Source organism: Chroicocephalus ridibundus, chromosome 1 (assembly GCF_963924245.1).
Source record: "Chroicocephalus ridibundus chromosome 1, bChrRid1.1, whole genome shotgun sequence".
In the NCBI taxonomy this organism is placed as follows: Eukaryota; Metazoa; Chordata; class Aves; order Charadriiformes; family Laridae; genus Chroicocephalus; species Chroicocephalus ridibundus.
Window position 1 is genome coordinate 24,606,865 of NC_086284.1, and position 26,165 is coordinate 24,633,029.

General features: G+C 40.5%; 1 protein-coding gene across 4 annotated transcripts in view; it reads right to left on the minus strand.

Annotated features, from left to right (window-relative positions):
• ATP8A2 (ATPase phospholipid transporting 8A2) overlaps positions 1-26,165 on the minus strand; it is a 353,486-nt gene that overhangs the window by 190,146 nt on the left and 137,175 nt on the right. For all 4 annotated transcript variants that reach the window (XM_063331450.1, XM_063331475.1, XM_063331458.1 and 1 more), the window contains exon 25: positions 19,935-20,107. In XM_063331450.1, the coding sequence (XP_063187520.1) occupies positions 19,935-20,107 (173 nt within the window). The remainder of the gene's footprint in view (positions 1-19,934; positions 20,108-26,165) is intronic.

Sequence of the window (26,165 nt, forward strand, 5' to 3'; positions counted from 1 at the left end):
AAACCCATTACATACACTGCCTGTCTCTTTTCACGGACTGGCTTCTTGGCAGGAGTTTATGCATTGCAAAGTTTCCTGCTGGAGCCCACCCAGGTGCCACCCTTTGTTAGCTGGAGGATTTTTCCCTTCTGTACTGGCAAAACTCAGAGTATCATAGCACTTACGAAAGTTATTGGACAGTTTTTCAAGTGCAAGACATTAAGAAATATTCTGGAGATGTTCTGAACCAATGGTAAGACAAACTGATGATATTAGGACTTAAATCAAACCAGAACTTCGAAAGGTTTCACAGGAATAAATCCTCAAAATACTTGAATTATTTGATAGGAAGAGCGTAAGCCTTTGGAAAAAAATGATATAAAGTCATTTTTCAAAAGAGTAATGACAAATGTTATTTGTCATATTGTCATATGTCACACATCAAATGTCATAAAAACTAAATAAGTATTTATTTCATGTTTTCCTTGATTATCTACATTAAATCAAGCAGAATATATCAGCGGATATTTTGGAGAAAGCTGTCCAATGTTTTCTATAAGGGAGCTTAAACTTTTCTTATAATGAGCATGACCAATTTAAAAATTGCTAACATTGGATTTCCTCAGTATTACATGTTTTATTAATGTCATTTATAGAACAATGCGTTCCCCAAGTTGTAATAATATCAAGCATTAGTTACAACAGCATCTAGTAAAATGTTTTTGGCAAGACTGAAAAGTATAGCACTATTAGATCCAGAATTGCTCTGTTCCCTGAAAGCTAATGAAGTTCTGAATAGGGGATCTATTAAAAGTATATCAGTGTGCTTGACTCTACACAGCGCAGCAAAAGGACATCGATGTCACCTACTTCTTGCCTACAGAACTAAAGTGTGTTGTAATGTAAAAATACACCAGAGATCATTCACTTGCTTCTCTGAAATACCCCACAGGCACCATACACACACCCACACACATGGATTTGGGGAGCGGGGGAAACAATTGGCCTCTCCCTCCTTCCTCCAGTGAGTGCCCTACAGACAGAATAGGAGAAAACTTGTTTCATTGACCACTTACTATTAAACATTTCGAAAGAGAGCAGTTTGCATAAGCACCAAGTAACAATAGGCTGATCTGCAGCTTAGCTCAGGGCATAAACTGTGATAACTACCTCTCTGTGAGAAACTTTTCAAAATGAGTTTGATTTATAAAGTATTAAGTGTCCTCATTTGTTATAAGTCCTAAGGGATACCATCCCTCAGCATCTTTGCAGAATCAGACTGCTGTTTAGACAAGCACAGTCTTATGAACAATAACCTCTGATTCGTTACAGTATTTATGACCCAATTTTAATTCTTACCCATAGTCTTCAGCATGAATAAGAATTCAACGCTAGTTACATTTGCCAAAGCACGTCCCTGGACTAGTACAGCAGAGGCATACATACAGCCAGGTAAAACATGCTGAACAAACTGCTCCCATATAAAAACACGCCAGTTCTCTCTTCACTAAAACACACACATCTTTTTCAGCTTGTTTTTATACTGCCTCCTAAGATCTAACCAGTCCGTACTTTGTACTCCATGTTTTCCTTCTATGTGAGCTTGCAAAAAAATCCCCATTTAGTATCAAGTTGTGAATTTAACTGATGAGCTGTTTAGCCTCCACCTTTACATCATTATTAAAAGACATTCAAGCTAACTGAGCCTGATACTTATCCTACAAGCACTGTTCCCTGCCTGAAGCTCAAATTACTGCCACATCTACTATTTTTGCTTAAGGTCCTTCAGCAAGTTTCCAGTCCATGCAATACTTCGGCCAATGAAGTTTTTTTTCCAAGTTTTATGTGGAATTTCTTCCAAATGGCTTGCTGAAGTATTTGCTGCATAAAGTATTCCTTCACCTGCGAAACACTAACTGGATTTTTTAGAAGGAAAGAGTATGCTTTTTGATTTACACATACCAGTTTATCAGTCACAACTCTATTATTTTCAAGTGTATTAGAGTCATACCTTCCCATGTTGGTATTAATATTTTATGTGAGGATGGATGCGGAGTTAACATCAAGGACTCTTACTGCTAACACACATATACAGAGCCAATTTCTTCGCAGCAAACACTCTGGCCAGCAGATACACACAGCCTGGCTACAGAAGCCTCGACTTCACATTATGCGGTTTATCCTGTTGAAGGTGATGGTGGCAGCTGCAGCTAAACTACTTTCCGCACCAAAGCTCATTAGATATTTAATTCCACAGCCAAACAGCAGTTTGCTTTTGTACTTTAAGATATTGGTGCTCCATTCCTTTTTCCTATCTGTTACTATCACCAGCCTTTCAAAACCCACTTGCTAATTTTGTAAATTTGGTAGCTAATCCCTTTATGTTTAAAAATAAAGCTACTCTTCATTTACAGATGTCATTTCACTATTATTATGAAACATGGATTCCCACCCACATATCTGCAGAACCACTCCATTGTCTGAAGCCATGCTGGAACAAACAAGATGAGAATGCAGCTTCTCACAGCGCAAAGCCTGCAGGAACAGGCATCGGCACATACATAACCCTGGAAGGTCAGGTGTCTGAAGTCTCCATAGCAAATTGGGAGCACAAATCAGGTATTCAGACTTCCAAAACAAGCACCACAGATGAAAAGCCATCCAGTTACTTCTACCACACCTTGAAAAGTTTTCAGAATGTGAAAGGCAAGAACCTGAGGTAGTTTCACAGCCTGTCTCCTTCCAGAGCAGGCATTTCTGCCTCAGTACCTGTACTCCTGCAGCCTGCCAGCTTCAGCAGTACAGTTTGACTTTCACGTCATTGTTGAGATTAATTTTTTTTTTAAGGTGTGACTAAGCCACATGCAGACTCTACCTTTTCAAGTTTGCATTAAATTGGAAGAGACATGCCAACTTGCATTGACTTGAGTCAAATACATACGATTCACAAGCCTATATAATGCATTACACTCAGAAATACAGCCTTCATACGTTGCTAGCACTTAATGTTCAACATTTCAACAGGATCTTCTCACAATGCCAGGAGATATGGTCCCAGATCTCCAATTTCATTGTTAAAGAGTCCGAGGCAGTATATTCATATTTATGTCACTGGCACCACTGCATGAATGGCAAGAGAAAAGCTCACAGTATAGGAATTCCTAACAAACCATACAACAGACCATCTCTGAAAGAGTTTCTTTACCCTCATACCTTTTCCCACCCCTCCTCTTATTTTTAAGCAGGTGAGAGAAAGAATTATCAATAGCTTGGAGCCAAACTCTGGGTTCACATTTGGACATCAAAATGGATCAAGGCATGTAAGAACTTAACTAAACAAGTTAAACGACCAAAAACCTGATCTCGTACAATGCTATCCAAGCTGTATTTCTAAGAGACTGAAGGTCAGAAAGCTCATTTCTTTAAAACCACTAGGAATGTACAGGAACAGAAGTCCTCTTTTGTTCAGCAGCTTTCCATTCAATGAAATCCCTCATTTGTCTTTCCTTTCCTAGACTTCTTTCCTCTTGCTAATCAGTGCCAGTCGCCAATTAGGACTGACAATAGAAGAAAGTCTTTTTATGATCTTCAGTCATCACTGCATAAAACACCATTCTGCACTCAGTTCCTCCTTCTTCCTCAAAAAGAAAATTTAAAATAAGTTTACTGGTGTTTTAATCCTTTTCTTGTCCTCAGGCCAAACCCAAAATTCTTTCCAATCCTCCCATTCTGGACTTGGACTGTGAATACTGAGCATGCACACTTGGCTGCACCTTCAGCTAAATCGCTGCTGCCGCCACTATTCCTGCTCTCTACCATCTCGTAAAAATATTGATTTCTGCAGTACATACCTGGTAAAGAAGAAAAAACAAAATCAATTTTCCCCTAGACACAGCAAATTGGCAACAACATAACAAATCAGCCTGTCAGGCTGGTATGCAAGGCTAGCATCCAAAAACAAACTGAAGAAACAATGTGAAGGTGGAAGGGTGTATGGGAAAAAAGGGGAATGCAAACAGTGGTTGTACCAGAAGAGAGTCAGACAAGAAAAGGAGACTAGGATAGTGAAAGATGCAGTTTTTCACATCTTTAAAATTCTTATTACAATGCTGTTATAAGAAGGTAGTATCCTGTATCAGCTTTTCTACAGGGCAACCAGTGATGATTCCATCACACTCATCTACCCTGAGAAATTTCGGCACACGCACTGAAACAGTTTAGTAATTACAAATGCAACCAAAGTAATTAGCAATCAACAAAAAACAGGTACAAGAGTAAACACTCAGCCACTTCCCTGCCTTCACACATCAATTTCAGCTGACTCTTATGTGCCAGGCTACAGAAAATGCTGCTGTGCTCTATACACTTTAAAATAGGCCTCCTCCAAGCTGCCCAAGCACTGAGAAAGAAACAAGTCTGACACCTTCCAGCACTTGGGGTTCTTTACACGCAAAGAAGGACTGCAGAGACCAAGCACCGGCTTCACCCCAAGAGACACCTGTGAAAAAGCCAGAGCTCCTGGAATGCTTCTTCCCATTTCAGCACAGCCATGAGCTGCACATCAGGAACCAGCTTTTGATAATAGGCACAAATACACATTAAAACAGAGCTCCAAATCAGTGGAGCTTTTTATGTACTGTAATAGATCCCAACTGTATCAAATCATCAATATTGAGGTCTCAGGACTAAGAATATGGTATTGGGTCCAGGATACATGCTTTTAAAAGGTCCCTACATGCTTATTCATATAGTAAACCACAAAAGCTCTAAAGAAGCTGTTGCCATCTGTTTTCTGGACTCTGACATTTCTATATGACCCCCTCCCTACCCCCACCAACTGCTATTTTCTAGAATATCACAAAAACAGAGATAGAAGAAGAAACTAAATACAGAAAAATTAAAACTAGGACTGCATCCTTTAGTCACAACCTTTTTCCCAAAAAACTTTGCAACATGATACAGTAAGAAGTGTTGTGGGAAGAGTTTAAATTTAACTCCACATTTCCTCACTTTTGTCATGCAAATCAGACTCAGTTTCTTTTGCATGTGGTTCCTTTCCAGTTTAATGTGAATTCGTTTACTACTTGCAATGTGAAGTAGATATACTTCTGTTTTAAACTTACAATTCAGAGATGATGGCTGAACAGGAGAAAATGGTCAAGTGCTAGGTTTCCTTTGAGCCTCAGGTCTTCACTTGGGACAGCTGCCTATGTCCTGTTCATACTGATCTCCTGGTTAGCCATAGCATTTCAAAAACCATTAAGTGGTCACAGAAAGAAAAAAAAATCTGCAGCTTCTTGTCCATACAACCTACATGAACCTTGCACCTGCTTGTATATATATGCCAGGTTCTTACAAACTAGAGAATGATGTGTAGTCACCCATTTTGGAAATAGCCATGCAATATTTACTCTCTAAATGTGAAGGTACTCAATTTAAAACTGTAAAAAGTAAAAGTTCAAAATGTGAGTAACCGTCACCTTGTCATGGGGAGAAGGAAAACTCTCAAAGTTTCTAAGCGCTGCCATACAATGAGGTACTGAACCTTTCACAAAAGCAGTGCACAGTTTTCAGAATAGCTATTTGGTAGTTTGAAATTACTTTGCCCTGTCTTTGACTTACCAAAATGCAAAAACATTAGTGACAGCAGCAGACAGTTCAAGGACAGCAAGTCATCAGGTATCACCCGAAGTTCATCACTAGAAGTAAATATGGCCAAAACAGTTGAACAGGTTTTTAGCTGACCAGGTAGAGCAGGACAGCCTCCCAGAACACTCAGTTATTGTAAACAAGCACGAAGTGGGCTACACAGTCACTTCTTAAACCATCACTATTCACTTCACCCATTCATAGAATCATAGAATCTTCATGGTTGGAAAGGACCTTTGAGATCGAGCCCAACAAACAACCTACAATCTCCGCTCTTCAAAGCGTGCCCTGAAGTGCCACATCTAGACGTTTCTTAAACACCTCTAGGGATGGTGACTCCACCACCTCCCTGGGCAGGCTGTTCCAGTGCCTGACCACTCTGTCAGTAAAGTAATTCCTCCTAATATCTAACCTAAACCTCCCCTGCCACAACTTCAGACCATTTCCTCTGGTCCTGTCATTATTCCCTTGGGAGAAGAGGCCAACACCCACCTCTCTACAACCTCCTTTCAGGCAGTTGTAGAGGGCAATGAGGTCTCCCCTCAGCCTCCTCTTCTCCAAGCTAAACATGCCCAGCTCCCTCAGCCTCTCCTCGTATGACCTGGTCTCCAGACCCCTCACCAGCCTGGTAGCTCTCCTCTGGACACGCTCCAGCACTTCAGTGTCCCTCTTGTACAGAGGGGCCCAGAACTGAACACAGCACTCGAGGTGAGGCCTCACCAGTGCCGAGTACAGAGGCACAGTCACTTCCCTGCTCCTGCTGGCCACGCTATTCCTCATACAAGCCAGAATGCTGTTGGCCTTCTTGGCCACCTGGGCACGCTGCTGGCTCATGTTAAGCTTGCCTTCCACCAGCACCCCCAGGTCCTTTTCTGCCGGGCAGCTTTCCAGCCGCTCTTCCCCAAGCCTGTAGCGTTGCTTGGGGTTGTTGTGACCAAAATGCAGGACCCGACACTTGGCCTTATTAAACCTCATACAGGTGGCCTCGGCCCATCCCTCCAGCCTGTCCAGGTCCCTCTGTAGAGCATTCCTACCCTCAAGCAGATCAACACTCCCACCTAGTTTGGTGTCGTCTGCAAACTTACTGAGGGTGCACAACCCTCAGTAAGGGTTGTGCATTCAACTATCCAGACAAAACCAACAAATCCCATGAGTGTGCTAAGAACTCCTTAGCTCAGCAATTAAAAACATTCATTAGATTCTTACACTTGGGCAGGATAAAACTTAGTTCTGTGTTGCTTTTAAAAGCCTACCCTAACAAAATATCCCTGAACAGCTTGGATTTCCAGCCCACACAAGTTGGTTATCAAAAGAAACAGATATGAGAAATAATGAGGGAGAAACTTGCACGCGTTTCTTCCTTAGACTCCTAAAACCAGTTGTATTGAAAAAAACAAAGCAAAGTTAGCCTCCCAGTACCAGTGCAGGAACAGTCACAAGCACCAGGGGTTGATAGCAATGGGGTCAGATACCTTGCAGGGAACTGCATACAAGTGGTGTCTGATTTTTTTCCTTCTGAGATGCAATTGGAACTTTGTAACCAACAGTAATACAGCTACAAACAACATCTTGCAGAGAATCAAAATAATCAAGCAGCTGATTGTTGCTCTGGAGGTTATCTCCAAGTCTAACTTAGTCACATTCTGTCTCCTGCTATACCAGCCAGTATTCAACAGTCTATAAAGACCTGATCCGAATAGCAGAAAATCCTATAGTACAGCTGCTTTCTATGTATAAAAATTAGAGCTGAACCTTGTCTCCAGACATGTCTACATCAACTCTGATTTTCATGAACTGGTTCCTATTTTCATCAGTTTTAAGGATACTTGTTGGAAGATGGGAGGGAGAAGAAGAACACACAAAGGTCCCACAGATATCCCTCAACAGAGCCAAGGCATGCACTTATCCGATCCTTGGGCAGCTATCTCAATGTTATCACAGTTCCACCTTGGACATACTCATATCACTAAAGCACTGTTCAGTCATTCTGTCTCCTGGACAAAAACACTGACCCACAGTTCCAAGAGATCCATCACACAACTCAGACTGGATTTGGATCATCTGCTTGTAGAACACGGTACCAAGACATATAGAAGTACCTCACTTGCAGGATGAGGAATGTAGAGGTAGAAGGTTTTGGAGAAACTTAGCACTAACTTTGACACTGAATATACCATGTGCAAAAGTGACCCTCCACCTTCCAAGTACAGACAGTTCTGAGCATAACACTTCATTAGACGAGAGTCTAAAGCTAAGCAAGAGACCACACAGAACTGAGCTACAGCAAATGATTCTACATACATACCAGAACAGCCTTTCTTCAACTGCAAAGAAGTTCTTCTGACCTTCCTGCCTCCACAGAGGCTGCCAAATCCTGCCTCTCCACTCACGATGATCAGTTCTTCAGTCAGCAACCTCTGAATGCTCAGCACATGCTTCTGAAGAACAAGATGCTGTTTTGCAGGAAGATAAGTGTTTGACTTCTCAAACAGATGTCTTCATCCCAGTTGCATCCAGTTAGTAGCTTGTCTTTGTTTTGAGACCCTAACACACTTATGTCACAGGTTTTTGTTTAAGACTTCTTGGTTCTTCCTTTCTAGGGCCCACAAGTAATAGCTCTTTCAAGATCACACACAAGTAGGCAAATAACCACAGGTAACATCCTACACAGGTTTAGAAGCTCTGATGAAAGAGGTCCCTGTAGGAACTTAAGATTCTGTGTGTTGTACACAAAAAGGTATATATTCAGGGCATAAATAAAACAATAATAGAAATGCACAAAGACAGCATATTTTATAAAGTGAGACACTTGAGAGAAAACCTGTGAGACAAAGCAATTTAAAGACTAAGTATGTGCTGTGACATGGAAAACAGTAAGAGAAGGGGGATATGCAAGAGTAAGATTAAAAAGAGATTATAATTTTCAACGCCTATCACTGTATCATCTATTCTAAACACTATGGGAGAAGCAAGTTTAAAAGAGCAGAAGAAATTTAAGGCAACGCAGATGCCAAAAGGAGATATCAAAGCTGCCTTTCCAGAATAGGGTGGGAGCTATTTAATCCTGATTTTTCAGAGAAAGCACTAGAAAAGCCTAGAGGTAAATGCAGAATCCAGGCTTTCAACATTTTAAGCCTGCTGGTGTTGTTCAGAACACTGACTTCTCTTAAGCTGCATGGTAGTTCGACTACAGCAGAAAATTATTTTTTTTTCTCAATTTTTGGAGTATATCTTTGCAAGTCCAGGTATTCCTCACACATTTGTTAGCTTGTCTTTTCTTAGAAGTACTAAGGATAATTACTGGCAGAGAAAAAGATTTTTTTTTTTTTTTGAAGGATGAGTTGTGTATTGCTCCGCATAAGCAGGTGAGCATCACTTAAAGAGAAATGTTAGCAAATAGCAGACTGCAATACATAAGAGATCCTGAAAAAAATTATTTCTGCTGTCTTTGGGCAACTCTGCAAAGGAAAGTCTAAATCCCTCAAAAGCTTTCACACCATCAACTAGGGATAGTGTTTTGCTAAATCGGGCAGCCTTGATTACCCTGCAGAATATTTACTCACATACCTGAAACGACAAGTCTATAGATCTTGCCACATTTCAGGTACGTAAGCATGTCAAAAAAAATATGCATAAGCCACTGGAGCCAGTGCCTTTTCACCTTTTTGTTCATATGAATAAACCCCAAGAGTTTGCTTCCTATTCTAGTCTGTTGAATCAAGTCAGATTTACTACATTTCTGTCAAGCATAGCTTTCTTTTTCATTACCATGACTTCAGAGATATGAACAGCAAAGAAATAAGTTTGAGCCTAGCGATTCTGTTCAGTGCAAGGTCAGATTTTTCCAAGTACCCAGTATGGATTCAGCTATGCTCCTACTGAACTTAGTCACACTCTAGAATCATAGAATCTTCTAGGTTGGAAGGGACCTTTCAGATCATTGATTCCAACCATCAACCTAACACTGGCAAAAGCCATCACTAAACCATATCTCTAAGCACCACATCTACCCATCTTTTAAATACCTCCAGGGATGGCGATTCCACCACTTCCCTGGGCAGCCTGTTCCAATGCTTCATAACCCTTTCAGTGTAAAAGTTTTTCCTAATACCCAATCTAAACCTCCCCTGGTGCAACCTTGAGGCCATTTCCTCTTTTGTCCTACTGCCTGTTACTTGGGAGAAGAGACCAACCCCCACTTCTCTACAACCTCTAGTCAGGTTCCACCCACACTAAGCACTTTTGGCAACTTCAGCCAGAGCCATCTTACCAGTTCAGTGTCCCACATATTACCACGGTGTACTTAAAGCCCAGAGTTCTCATCAAGTTAATTCCCTGCAGTACTAAAACACTTGCAGAACAGACTGATCCTGCCTCCGTAATTTTATACCTGGTACTTTTAACAGTGGAAAATAATATTTAAGCTGGTCCTGGGGATAGAGCACAAGCCTTCGCTGGATTTTACAAAAGGACTGATATGACAGTTGTTTTGAGTGTCTTGTTTCTGAACACAGAGCGGCACTATATACTCTTTAGAGGCCCTCGTCTTCTGTACTTTCATGCATCTGGGCATTAGTGAAGCTCAAACATTTAATTTGGGAGAAAAAAAAAGTATTTCAATAAGAGCAATGAGTATCCTCAAGTCTTCTCCTCCTGTGAGAAGTTTTGAGATCTTTTATGACTACTCAATATTCAGACCAGAAAATTCAGAATAGTAAGCAATGATCAAGATGAGGAGAGTTACCTCTTCCCCTCCTGACATTCTCCAAACCATTAGAAGGACACAGAAAAGGAAAAATACTTCCTTGTAGTTGCAACTTGGTGAGTAAGGAGAGATCTTTTCTATGCAGCCAGAAGCCTTTACAAACCAGTTGCAAGGTTGCAGAAAGGCATGAGACCCTTGGCCTCCATCCAGCCTGATGGACCAGCAGGGGATTCCTTAAGACGAAACATTTAGTCACTCCCGGGCATGCAACATACTGTTCCAGGAACTCAGGAAAGGGGTATTTGGTGCAAGAAGCCGTAAGAAGTAAGAGAACTATGTCAAGAGTCTAATTGTGCCAGAATACCTGAACAGGAAAAAATCTGCATTACAGAGTCTAATGGAGAACCAGAGTGTCTGACACTAGTGTGGTGGGAAGCTTCAGTTGCGAGGACAGTTAGCTGCAGTCAACATACATGCTTCACCACGTTAAGTGTTCTTACCACATACAAAAGCATGTACACCAATGAATGCTTTGTGCACCCTGTCAGAGACCACATATTACATATGCGACATAAGCCATCTTGAAAGAACTCAAACATTCTATTGGACAGCTAAGTTAAAATGTTAATTTATAGCTGCACTGGCAAACTGGAGGGACTTGGGTAAGCCCAGGGTCAACATGCACCATCTCCCAACTGTAAAAAAAACAACCAACCAACATAAAAACAACAAAATCCAAACACCAAAAAATGCCATAACCACCAAACAAACAACTCCCACCCCCAAAAAACCCCTACAGGTTTTGTTTAAAGACAGTTGAGATTACATTTATGCTTCCAAAATTACTTTTAGAAGACAGAAGGCTAAAACCAAGGCTCACCAGTAGTTAGAGCTGGGTTTCACAAGCAGGACCTTGCTCTGGTACCTCTGCGTTGAAACCTGGCAACACTTAGCATTCACACTGACACCCTCACAACAGCTTTGAATAGAAGTGAAGAGTATCATATTCAACAGAAAAAGCAGGGGGAATTTCAGTGAGAAGGAAGTGATTGTTCAAATTGGAACTTGGCCAGAATATAGGGGTTAACACACTAACACTTCTGGAAAGAAAAATATACCAGTACTATGAGTTTCTCATGGAACAGAAGGTATTCCAAACCACAGTTTTATCTTTCTTCTAAAATACCATACGTTCCAGCAGCGTAGTGTTTTCTCATGTGCAGTATCTATGGAATGTTTATTTTCCAATTTTGGAAGTGTAGTGCTAAACATAGCATTGCTGGCTGCTCCTGCTCAGAAACTGAAGAGACTGGTAACAATTTGGACATGGTACTGTAGTCTGGTGATGAAACTGATACCAACACCATTTGGAACGGTTTGTGAGAGTTACTACACCATTGCTCAAGACAGAAATTTCACCTGCATTTTATGAAATACATCAAATGAAATACTAAGATTCTGATCACCTAAATAGTAGGCTCAAATGCATAAAGGCAACAAATGAACTTTAAAAATAACAGCTAGAGTAAACAGTACTTGGAGGAGAAACTTGTTAGTTTTTATCAGGATATATAGTATTTTTCCTGAAAAAATTGTTTCCAAAGAAAAATAAAGAAGTTAGTTACTTTTAGCTGTATTCATGCCCTTCCTCCAACTTTTTTGAAATACGTGCTAAGTGAATTTGCTGGTAAGAATGGTTACAGAAATAGAAAGTTCAGGTGAATGCAGTAAAACATTTCAGAAACAATTTTTTCATTCGTAATCATAGTTATGGGCATGAGAAGTTACTCAATTGGTCATCCAGTATAAAAACAAACCCAACACTAAAACAGGTACCCAATCTGGACTGAAGCACACAGGTTCCAAAAACACAATACAAATTTACTCAATTAACTACGCATTTTTCATTCATAACTTCAAAGAAGCAATCATTTTGCCAGATAGTGAATGACAGTGGAAACTGGAGTAGTTGTTCAACTTTGTTGATTACTTTGAGATTACTTTGTCCAAGTTATTTCCTCATCTCCAATACACAACAAGAAAAACAGTTTTAAGTATAGTCATGGTCACAACAATGGGATTACATTAAGCAAGTAGATGTTTGGCATTATAGCAGGAATCATTTAAGTTCAGGTTGTCAGGCAATTGAATAGTTACCCTAGGGAAAGAGTGACACATGCTTCACCTATGTCATTTAAAAACCAAACAATACCAGTCAAAAGAGTATCTTTAACTACTTTTTTAGTGCACACAAAAGTAATCCTAAGGAAGTGAGTGATTCACAGATGTTTCTGATAAGAATCTGATAAGAATTCTGATAAGACTACTCTGAGTCTGGAACGTTTACCTTAGTTTATGCATCTAATTAATAAAGCAATGTTTTGGAGAAACATTCACACACTTGGGACTAGAGTCAAGTCTTTGTTTTTCGGGTTCTTAGTTGACCAGACAAGTGACTGTAATTAATAGTAATTCTTTTTTCCCCTTTAAACACTAGCTATGTGTTTGAATGATTTAAACTAGTGAGAGTAAAGCTCAGGAACATTCATAGCTCAGGACACCAATTAACAAGAACAAACAGAAGCCAGAACATTCAGCAGAAACTCACTCTGACACTGAAAGGACAAGATAATTACCAAAATTTTTAAGACCAGCTTTTTCAAAGTTTGCTTATATTGGCTTTCCAACACAGAATTGGTGGCATTTTGCAAGTTTACTTAGCTCTTGCAAAGCAGCCAATAAGCTTTTAGGAAGAGTAATCATAAGACAGAGTCCCAAGATTGCTTTACATACACACTGGACAGTTTAGGCAATCATTTCTAATCATCTGTGAGTATTCTTTATTCAAGAGTGCAGAGAGCACCACATCATGCTGCAACCGAAAACCTCCCTCCCACTCCAATTATCTACAAACATTAAAGCTGCCAGAATGGTTCTTCCCTCACAGTTTTCAAAGTCATGAGATGAATACTGCTGTCATAAGTTGTCAGAAATAGAACAAGAGAATGAGCATTGATAATTTGGTAGGTGACAGATGAGGGAAAACATAAGATGTACATACAGGAAGATGCAACACATCCATAATTTTCTTTGGGACTAATTAATGTTAGAATTGGTTTGCATGCTCTTAATCAGAATTGTGTTGCAATTTTCTGACACAAGAAAGCGGATCTTATCTAATGAAAGGCAACAAGGTACTTTTTTGATTTAATAAATACATTCTGAACTAGAGCACAGAATAATCACTTTGTCAAATACGAACACCAGCAACAATATGAGACTTAGGGGCATAAATACTTAAGAGGTATTCCAGATGTTCGTGAGCTATATTATTAATGTCTCCTCCAAATGATGATGGAAGACCAGAAACATCTAAGCTATGGCCTTACAACTCAATGCTGAGACAACTTTTCTATCTCCTCATCTCTCTTCTCATTACCTAGCTGACGAAGTGACACTAACAATTAACAAGAGGTACTTTCCATAGGCTGCTTTCTTCCTTCCCTTCTCACACTTTCTGCTTTTAATTCATTGAATCTCTTCCCTTTCAACACCTGAGCAGACACTAGTCAACGGGTAAGTTCATTTCAGAACATTTAGCGTCTATTCTCAGAGCTCACATCCTCACCCCACCCACTCTACATACTATTTGAAATAGCAATACAAGCCGGGAAACAGGCAGGGGGTTTTGTTGTCCTTGGAAGGTTGTTTAAAAAAAAATATGCATTTTCTGGGCTTATTTACCACTTTTCTCGGTTTCTAACCATTATTGCTACAGCTCCACTATTGCTTAAGGTACTGAAAGCAATAGTTTGCGTCACAATCACCTAACAAAGTTAGTTGGTGAGGCTGGGCAGAAGTCCTGCAGTCAACACTCAGATACTGAGCAACAATTGCACATCCTTCACGCCTAAAAGCTAGTAAAATGATGCTGATCTTGTAGCTCTGAAAAGGCAAGTGCCCCTGTGCAAACAGCAGAGTCCATTGAAATAGCTGTTGCTGGATTTCCTCAATTTCTGTTCATGCTACACCACTTTATAGATCTCTGCAGAACAGGACATCTGATGAAAGCAAGGCAGAAAAGCTGTCAGATTGTACAGCAATTGAGACTTTTTTTCTTGGTGTTCCTGTTGCCTGAACTTTGTCCCAAGCCAAAACCCAGCAACAAGATAAAATCTCAGTAAAAATAAACTGCTCAAAACAGACATTTTGATATTTTACTAATAGAACAGGCTACAGGCTGATGAAGTCATCATAGCTTCATTGAATTCCCCATGGCTCTACCAAGTTCCACCAGCACAACATGAACAGTAGCAGCAGATGAATACTGCATTGAAAAAAACCACACAACATGAAGGAGAGGAGGTGTTCTAATATGCAATAAGTGTAGGAAAAGAGGCTGGTCAAAGCAACTTCGTTACCTTTAAGCAGGAGGTATGTCATCAGATCCAGTGAAGCATCAGTGTCTTTTTAGAGGGACAGAATAGAGCAACGGGATTTCCCTGGACAAGCAACTTTTCACAACTTGCTATGAAATAGCTAAACAAAACTAGCCTCTGCTCCTCCAAATTATACACAACGGATGTTTGAGGCAAGTGATTACCATCCAAACACCTCATCCCAGCTGATGATCTCCATTTATGAATACAGAAGTTCCAAACAGTAGCTCTGAAAAGCTCAAGACAGGGTGGTGGTGGTGTGTGTGTGTGTTTCTTTTGCTACAAAGTCCCAAACTCTCCCAAAGGGCATCAACTCACTGTTCTCTCAGTTGAAAAGGGCTGCAGGATCCAAGTGCAAAAGCTCAGTTTAACATTCTTGCTCTGCAGATACACATGTGGAAAGAGTAATACTCCACTCAAACAACATCCCATTACCTTAAGCAGTATTGCAGAAATGGTCAATAATATAAACAAAAGAGCAAAAAACCACCCTGAAGCAGCCCAATGAGGGATGTTGTCCCAGCCTCATGCCACGCATCTCTCTGGAGATGCCTGCCTCATTGTGCTTACATCTGTAAAAGAAGTCAAAGGAAGGACTACTTCTGCTGTCCAACAATTATTTGCAAGTATTGAAGTAATAAGCTGCTTGGAATTATTTAATCTATAAAATGCCAATGAGTAGCTTCTTCCTGATGCAAGTCTTGTTAATACGGCACTAAACCCATACAAAGGTAGGGTCACTGTCACCTACAGAAAAGTTCTATTCAACAACAAAAAAAACATTCCCAAAGCATATGAAGTCTTGAAAAAGTATTCCCGAAACACTACATATTTCAATTCAAGGCAAGTCTTCAGTAGAGAGCTAAATATCCTGCCTAACGTGCAAGTTACATACTTCTCTGCTACTTTTATATTTAAAGGCAAAACCAGCAATCTGCTGTGCAAACTAGCTTTCTAAGAGGTATAAACACTAGATTAATTATAAAACTCCATTTTGTTGTTAAAAATATATATATCTCACTTCTACCTAGGCCTTAACATTTTGCTGCTCTCACAAAACATCAATAAAACCAGGTCCTTTAAAGGAACAGTTGAAAACCAGGCAGGCAATCAACAGCTCAGATCTCATAAATGAAGTCATGAGTTCAACTGCCTTCCAAACAACATTTACTTCCACTGAAAAGTAAGTTTTGCTTTCTCTTAACACACTGACATCCCAGTCAATGTGAGGGAAGATAATAACATCTGTCAGTCTCCGGAAAAACTTTTAACAAACAAGGCTTTTGGTTTGGTTTGATTTTGCAAGCTTCAAAGTCTCCCGAGGGGTGTATTTTCCTCCCCTGTGCCAGCTGCCTGTTAGAGACACTGTAACAGTGGGGGAACTTAACCCCATCAGAAGATACCATCTCTCCCTCTTAATGCAAAATGAGGCCAGTTTTACTACAGTTTCATTTTAAGAAATTACCCCTGAGAAACAAGTTCAACTACAGTTTATGCCTAAAGCCCAGCAAATGAATATACAGTGTATCTTAAGTATATTTTTTTTTAAAAAAAAGTAATCTTTGAATGGCAAATGCAGCTGAAACTCCCCAGAGGAGATGAAAATGTTGTACTATATTTATGACATATTCAGTCCCACGAATTTATGCTATGTTGAGAATAGCAACAGAACTCCTCCTAGAGTGGTTAAACATCATACTGCTAAGTTTTAAGACCCAGATTCCCCTCCCAATTAACATTTTTGTTTGAAGACTAACTGTTTAATTTGAAATTTCCTCTTGCTATGCCAACTACATTTTAAACTTCACAGGAAAAAGTTTTAAGTGCACTGTCTTATTTGACACACAGAGTACCATTTAAAACAGCCCAGAGTAGAAAAAAAAATAATGTTTTTCTTTCTTCAGTATCAAGCACCTGGCAAGTAAATGGAAGGTTCCTGTAAAGCCTTAAAGGCTATTAAAGGCATTCCTCTTTCTCTCTGGGGATTTTAAACTCAGTTATTTTCATTCCTCTTTTTAAGCCTATGAAATTACATCATCTTCTCCCCTTTGATTTACACTTTACGGTATTTTTTGTGCATTGTTCCTCAATTTGCTAATTCACTAATAATTAAAGCTGTTCTTGGCTTAGTCATGAAATAATGTGAGAGAAAATGTTTATTATTACACATCTCTGAAAAACAGGACCATTCATTAACTTCAGTTAATTACATATATTTATGTAGCATAACTTTAATAATTTACAGTTCATTATTTGTTTCAGCTACATAGGTCTTTGACCTAGCTTGTCAAATCTTTGAGAAATAAACCAAAAAACCTGCCTTGGAAGGATCTCTCTACCAAAGCATTGTCACAGAGTATGAAAGTAAGAACTTGGTTTGCTCAATGTTTGTTAACTTCCCCACAAACACAACAGTGTAAGTCTACAATGCCGGGTCAGTTCCCTTCCTGGGCACTTGGTACTCTCTAAGCCCAAGATAACTGCACAAAGGAGGGAACACTGACCTTCTTACTGGCCCTACATCTGGGCCTCTTGCATTCAAGACAAGATTGCTGCAATTGTGTGAGCTCCCTCTTGTAGAACACTCTTGTTCGCTGCCATGAAACAGCTCTAAAGTGAGACACCCTCCACCACCACCCCCAACCCGAAAAATATAAAATCAATAAGTAGTAGCTGACAGTAGCAAAAAAATGCTACTGAAGAACTGATTTAGGAAAGTCACTGCAGTTGACAACCATTTAGAACAGGACTTGAGAAAAGGACAAAGAGCCCCATCTGGGGGGGAGGGGGGGGAAGAGACATTGTCCCCAGTCACAGAATCCTAGAATCACCCAGGTTGGAAAGGGACTGCTGGAAATCAGTTAGTCCAATGCCCCTGGCTAAAGCAAGGTCAGCTAGAGCAGGTTGTCCAGCACCACGCTATGCAGTCGGGTTTTCCACAACTCTAAGGAAAGAGACTCCACCACGTCTCTGGGAAATCCATTTCAGTGTTTGACCGTCCTCACAGTAAAACAGTGGGGGTTTTGTCTTCAGATAGATGTTCATGTGTTGTTGCATCTTGTCCTGTCACTATGCACGACAAAGAAGAGCCTGGCTCCCTCATCTTCATTCACTCCTACTAAATATTTGTACAAATTAATAAGAATCCCTCTGAGCCTTCTCTTCGCTGGGCTGAACAATCCCAGCTCTCAGCCTCTTCTTGTATGAAAGATACTCCAGTCCCCTAATTATCTTTGTGACCCTGCACTGGACTCTTTCCATTAAAGATGTTTGTATCTTATATCGGGGATCCCAGAAGTGGATGCAGTATTCCAGATGCAACCTCACCAGTGCTGAGTGGAGAACGATCACCTCCCTCAACCTGCTGGCAATGCTCTTCAAAACGCAGCCCAGGATGCTGTTGGCCTTTGGTTTTTGTGGGTTTTTTTTTGTTTTGGTTTGGTTTTTTTGGGTTTTTTGCAGCTAGGGTGCATTGCTGGCTCATGGTTACCTTGTCCACCAGGACCCTAAGGTCCTTCTGGACAAAGCTGCTTTCTAGCCCCAGCGTTTACTGGTACACAGGGCTATAACTCCCCAGGTACAGGACTTTGCATTTCCCCTTCTTGAGCGTCACAAGAATTCTCTCTCAGTTCTTCAGCCTGTCAAGGTCTCTCAGAATGTCTGCACAACCATCTGGTGTGTGTCAGCCACTTGTCCCAGTCTTGTATCATCTGTAAACCTCTTGAGGACATCCTTCATCTGATTGTCAGGTCATTAATGAAGACATTGAAGAAGTAGCCCCAGTATTGCACCCTGCAGTACACCAGTCCAAAAGTCCCAGCACTTGGGAAGAAACTAGTCAAGGGATCAAAGAAGCCAATGGGTTCATCTATTTCAGGTGCATGGACTGCAATTGCTTTTGACATGCAATATTTGTATGCTAGTATGCACCTATAAAACGTAAGTAAGGATGCAAAACAGTAGTACAAGGACTCCACGTAGTCATTCCCCACAAAGCAGGTCTTGCTTCTAGGATGCAGGTAAAACTTCCTGTCCATCTAAACCAGCAATCCCTTCAAGGTCACAGTTCTCCCCAAATACCAGCAACAAGCACAAATACGCAGTCCTCAAAGCTGCATAATCTTTCAGAGTTAAAAATGATGCAGCCTTCCTGCTATGCAGAAAGTAGAGCAGGCCAGCTTTTGTTTTTCATTTCCTTGGGGCTCCTATTTCCTTTTTTCTGAAGTAGTCATGACATGAGACCACATCTGTGTATGACTAAATCCACAAGCAAGTGGTACTCTAACACTCAAAATAAGGCAAATTGCACCATTACGCACATTCTTGCACAGCATACATAACTGGTAAGTCAAGACAACGTAAATTTATCCAGATTTACCTGCCCCCTTCTCTAGAGCTGAACTGAACAGTCACACAAACTTCTTGCTACCCAATTCCTATTGCTTACAAATGAACACACCCATACCACTCCTCCTCAGTGTCTACTATAATCAAGCAATCAGGCATCATGTTTTCTCATGATCTTTCACTGTTTTATAAAAGAGATGGGACTCAGTTGGGACTGACTGTGGCAGAGGGAATTGCATTATTAGATGACGCTTATTTCTATTTTGAAGGAATCCCTTCCTTCTCCATAGGAGCACGAAAAGGAGCTACTACCCAAGCTGCTTTCCAGCATACTTATAAGACTGCTTCCGAGAGCTAGAAGAATTCTACCACCAGGAGGGAACATGCAGCTGATTGAATGCTCACCTCAAAAGTGTGCAAGCTCTACTTCCACACTGTAGAGCATCCCTTAGGACAGAAAGAACTGAAATCTTAAACTTGGCCTGTCAGTCAGCCTTATGAATGCTTTTACAGACCTGTCTGTAGTATAAGAGGAATACCTCTCTACAGTCCCCCTTTACTGCTCACGGAACAGCCTCGCTTCATAGTGGTTCCACAGCAGAGAAATAAATTATGTTATCAAATGGTTCATCCCTGCATCTTGCCTCCTCTTGAGATCATAGAATTGTCTAGCTTGGAAGGGACCTTTAAGATCATTCCCTACTTCTATATTTCCTGTGACCACTCTAAACAAGAAAGGAAAGTTAACATACTAGATAAAGTTTCACAGGCTTCGTTGCCCATCTGTTACCAGAAAGAGTCCCAGAATTTCTTACCTGCAACAAATGACTGCTTTACAGGAGAGTGCCAAGTCCAGAAAGCTCTGCCTGACTTCAAATGAAAGGGCATACTTCAGTGTGTGGCCATCAATAATCAGAGCAATATCGTTTTCCTTGCCCAGCGACTCCCCCAAATTGGTACAGTGTTGAGTCAGAGAGGCTCTTGTTGCCTGAAGAATAAACAGAAAGAAATCACGTTTCTTCCTAATATAAAAAACTGCATCCATAATACAGCAAGGCATCTCTGGACTATGCAACTGAGCACGGTATACACACACCCAAACGAGGACTGACATGAGCTAGTGTGTTAACAGGACCCTACGAAGACATATTAATTTGGGTCACAAATCAGGAAAAGCTGCATCCACTTACTTAGGAACACATGCCTTGTTTCAGTGCAGACTGTGGCATCTTCACTACACACCCCTGCATGATGCATGTGCCCACAGTAGTTGTGATACATCCTCTTCAACTGTACGGCAGGTATAACCTAATGCCTTTCATGGCTTCTGACACCATTCAAAGTATTACTATTTATTCAAACAGTATTCCCTACCCTAAAAACATTTTCACTGACAGCTGCTGCTGGGAAAAAATTAAATAAGTCAAGTGTTCATGTTTCACTGTCACCCCAAATATTTCAGCCCTCGTACTGCAGTGAAATTCATGCTTAAAGCAGTCTGTTCCATTCCCATGCAGGTTAGTTTAACCATCAGTTCCAGATGAGTTAACCACTGATAAATGGTGCAACAAATTCACTCATGATCTGAAGCGTACGCACACTTTTTGACAGAGGTGGTCTTGCTGCAGAGGACATAGGATGGCAGAACATGAAAAGCAGAGACTTCAGAACTAGTCAAACACCACTTTCAGGTGACAAATGATCGCTAACTGCTGGATTATATAATTTTTTCAGTTTTTCCCCTTTGTTCAAAAAAGTATCAGTGGCATACAGAAAAAAAATATTGGTTTCTGTTTTAGCAAATCCTCACCCACTTTCCAGTCTAGTGTTCTCTCCCACTCATCTTAACCAAAAAGAGGAGAAAATGCACTCCCACTCATCTTAGCTGTGTACTTTTGAATAACTGTGCTAAACTGTCACACGTGCTTCTGCTTATTGACATTTAAAGGTACTTCTTTTGTGATCTGTCTGCATTGGTCTAAGCAAAATATATATATTTCCTTTATATGTAAACAAGAAAAAAAAAACACTAGAAGAGAGTTATAGCTGTCAAAAATGACAGTGTGATATTTATGCCTCATTGCAACCCATTCGTTGGTTTATAGATCCAGATTTCTCCAGAGGACTGCAAAGCCATAAACTGTTGCCAAGTGCTGTATTTCCTATTTGCGCCTCCAGTTTAACAGGCAGATGTTAAAAAGAGAGAAAAACTGAAAGGTAGCCAAACTAGTTCGTATGGACTACACAGCTGTTGGTCCTGAGGAACAGATCACCTCAATGAAGGCCAGCACTGATATGAAGCCTGGGTTTCTCTCTCTACATTTAACTGAGAACAGAAGTTGGGCCTTTTTGCACACAGTTGAGCAAATCACCAAAGAGGTACAGAAGCCTGCATACATGAACCCCCTTATGAAGATAGGAAGAGAAATATTTAAAATTGCATCTCTTTCACATCAGAGACATCTGAGCCAAAAAGCTCCCCAGTTCCATCCATATCACACTACTAAAATAGTAGTAAACAAGTTTACATTGCTAAAATACTTCCTTCAGTGATCTCTCCAGCATCCAAACATGAAGGGAAAAAGATAGGAAAACACCCACACAAGGAGCTTCCTAGTACCATGGCTTCTTAATTTCTTGATCTAAGCTTTCACAAGCTGTTTTGTGCGCTCTAAAGAGCAGAAACATCATACCAAGGTGGGGTTTTTTTTCTGTGAATAAAATGATGAGAAACTCCTCTGACCTGGGTGCTTGCGGGGCTGTTTCTCACTTCCCCCCTGCCACACACACACTCCTCACCACCTGTGCAGCGTTTTGTCCTTCCTTAAAGAGGCTTTCCCAGAGGTGCCACCATCTTGGCAGCGGGGCTCGGCTGTGCCCTGCAGAGCTGGCTATGTCAGGCACGGGGCAGCCCCAGCCTCTCCTCACCAAGGCCTCTGCAGCCCCCAACACCTTGCCACAGACACCCAGAACAGACCACCAGATGGGCACTACTACAGCGCCCAGAGAAGCTGAGGTAAATCAATTCAATATGCCAAACTACCCAAGAGCTACTCCGCATCATCCAGGACAAAGAATCACAGGCAGTGCTTCTCTCATGGTAGAAGACTGCAGAAGACCTCTCCCACCCCCAACCCACCCCCCTACTTTGGGCTTTGACCATTCCAATACTGTTTTACTGAAATAAACAGCAACAAAAGGGTTCCCTCTCTGTTGATGTGTTTTACAAAGGTTTCTACTACAGGATTACATCTACGATCTTTAAATGCCCACGTTCATAAGGTTATAGTAAAGGACTTTTTTCCTTTATGTTTTTATTTCCAGCTCAAATAATCATCACCTTGTTTCAGAAAAGCACACTAGCTTCCCAAATTAAATAATTATTTAATTTTAAAAATGTTTTCCATGCGCAATACTGAGTGAACTTGATCTGACTTCTGTCAAGACAGCCAGCCACCACAGCACACCCAGCAGCAAGATGGAGTGTTCTGCGGCGGCTAGAGGCTACATATTTTTGCTTGCCTTGAATCACGTTTCTCATACAAAACTTGATAAATATGTTAAAATCTGAAATGTATCTCAAAATCGCTAAACATGGCAGCATTTCCAGCCATCTGCTGTGTAAAGTTCTGAAGTTTGCCTAGATCAGTTTCACACAAATAAAGCCGGTAAAATAAAAGACAAAAATAGCCACACTCAATCAGACCAGACCACGACTGTGGCAAAAAGCATCCAGAATGAGCGCAAGAATACACCAAGCATATACCAGCACTCCCAGAAGAGCCTCTGGGCCCCCCACAGTTGGCAGCTCAAAGACCTCCTTAGCCAGGGGCAGAGTCTGTTATGGGAAAGCCCTTGATCTCCAGTTACCATCAAGTGGATCAAAAAGTTAGCAAGGGGAAAGAGGTCACCTCTCCTCCAGAGTAAAGCAGAATGCAGAAGAGCATGTAGGCAAGGAGGAAACCCCAAGAAACATTGGACAGTAAATGAATTTTGGATCGTGAAGAAGGTGAGGACATGGTAGCAGTCAAGACACCACTACTGAGCTGAGGAGGAGGATCAGGTAGCCAGAGCAACTGAGCTTTCCTGGGCAAAACAGCTGGGAAGAGAATAAGACCACTTCCACACAAAGGGAAGGAAAAAAAAAAAGACACAAAGGATGAAAGTAGCTTTACAATTTCTTTTCTCTCGCCCCTCTCATGGGTATGGTAGTCAAACCAAACTCACTCTAAGAAACTAGCCCCAAACTGGAGGCAAATTTACAGATTAAGTTAGAAAGTACAACAGAGTGGCACAATTCATCCATTTCAGACAGATTACTTCTTGCACCTTCTTCATTACAAGAACGACTGCATCATTCCCTGCTTTCCTGTTAAACCATGTGAGATTCAATTTATGATTTCATGGAATGCTTTATTTACACTGTACCTAAAAATTTAACACGAAGTAGATGACTGCTAAAACCATTACACACTAGTGCAGGGAAAACAAACGTATGTCTTTAGGGAAGAAAGCTGTTTTATCTACTTCAACACTACTACATATTGACAACATTCACAGAAATCCCAAGGATGGTATAAGGGATACGGTTTGGGTAATGTCATCAGTAAGAGTTTTAACCCAAGAACCCCTGCTTCTAGGATCTTGGAGTAAGTATAATTTTTTTTTAATTTACTGCTTCCTCCCAGACTTGCTCAAACCTTTTTCTTGATCTCAAATGAAGAATTACTCCCCATCCTTTTCCCAAATCCACCCACATGATTAAAAACTTCTCTATTTAAAACTTCTCTGACTATTTGAAACCAAGGGAGACAGTCCCTGCCCAGCCCTTCTGGCACTTCAGAGGAAACACCCTCATTTTCCTGTTGCTTCTTCACCTGACCCAAAGGAAGATGAAAGGCCAGGGCCCAACCACTCCCTCCCGCAGAGGCAGAGAAGAACCTGAGGGCAAGTTCAGGAGGGTTATTCAATATCCATCATCTGCTGGCCAGAAGAAAGAGTCACATGGCAACACAATGACTTACAAAAGGTGAAGTTTCTCATCAGATGAGATTACTAGTCTCTCCATAGCTTATTATCATGGCCATACATAAGCCACATCTAATTCATGCCCTGGTCACTGAACTTACTCATCTTACATACAAGATGTCACAGAATTATTAACAGTGTTAATAATACCTCAAAAAGATATGAATCAAAGATCACAAATCAGGCACCTCATTTAAACAGCATTTTGTAAAGCTCTCAATATGGTCTTCCATACGCATGGCTAACTTACAATTTAATAGCTTATACGGTAAAAAAAGCATTAATTATTTCTGTTTCTTCCAACTACTTACAAACGCTATGTTTTAAAGCAAAGAAAACCTACTGCTCCTGTAGGCCAGAGCAATTAAGCAAAAGAAATTAGCCCTAAATCTCACTGGATGTATAATAAAGACTTCTTAAGTAAGCAGATGAACAAACATTTGGAAACCACGGGGAGTGATATACTTCCTTGGGCAACTCGTTACTAATAACTCCAGTAGAAATCTCTATTTTGATACCTAGCTTTTACTTTGTGTTTGACATCAAGGGATAAGTTTCAAGTCACATCAAGCAAGAATAAATCAATCCTTTACTAGAGCAAGCACGATGGAGCAGAAATCAATAGTAGTCCTAAGAAAGTATCCGGATAAACTCAGACCTGTGGAATATCCCTGCCATTTTTACTGAGTGCCCATCAAGAGTAAATGGAAAGCTTGTCAGGAGTTCTGACAAAAATATTACAGAGGAGAATATTGCAAGCATTTCACTTATCCGTAATAAACTTGGTTTTTTCCTCCCTCAAGATTTCCTTTAGATAGACAGAACATCCAGCTGCTCTGGGGAAACCTGGAGAGGTGCTTGCCAACCAGAGCTTACTGTACTGGCATACCAGATAAATTTCCACCAAATATTAAAGATACAGATAGTTTTACATAAAGGTCAGAACATGCATCAACTGACAAGTCCATTGGTTCAGTAGCCCTGATTCAGTGGGCTATTCCAACAAACTCTTTGTTTGCCAGTAGAGCACATATGCACATGCTTACACTGTATGTTGAATCAGAGCAACATTATCAGTTCAATTAGAGCTTCACAAGGGCTTAAGAATCCACTCATACAGGACCACGAAGTCAATCAAAGTTTCAGAGCACAAATGTTAAAAAAGGATCAGCTAGATTGCTAAAAGTCAACCGCACAGCTCAAACTGAGGAAGCTAAGGAAATTAGGTTTTCGTTTATTTTTATTCCATTTATGCACATTTGACACGGTTGGGGGAGTTGATTCTAAAAAAATATCAACAATTTTGACTCACACAAATGCATTTAAGGGTTAATGTTGTTATGGTCTCTATGCTTGAGTTAAATGCAAGACATGGTGATATAGTCCATAAATAAACCTACTCCATCTGCTTTTCCTGTTTGTTTTCCCATTTCCATTTTAACAAGTCACAACCACAAATACAAACCCTGAGCAGAGCATTTAGTTGCATTACCGTCTTAAAACAAGCTTTCAGATTTTATTGTTGTGTGTGCATATAGTTTCCATCCAGAACATGGACTAACATTATTAATAAACTATTATAAATGTCCATAGCAGAGTATAATTTGTTGACAGGCAGAAAATGAAAACATCCCGAAGCCGAGTTTGTGTGGTCTTTCCCTTGGACTGCACTCTCAGGATCTTTAAAAAGCATTTTAATAGCATGTTGATATATTCGCACTTTCTAAAGCCTCACAAAAACACCCTGCTATGCCCAACTTTGTTTATGTCAGTGTTGTTATTTAAATACAAATTCTGGAATTTCCCAGGCTATTATTTTGTAGTTTAACAGAGCAAATACTAATACTTTTCACTTGATGGTTAGAAGGCATTTGGAAGTCAGTTCAATCAGAGTTAAGTTAATCAGAGCTCTGCCGACTTCACTGAAAACAAGAGTTGACTCCTCAGTGTAATAAAAACATTAGAAATGTTATTACATGGGCTATATAACAAGACCTTAAGGGTTGTGGGGGGTTTGT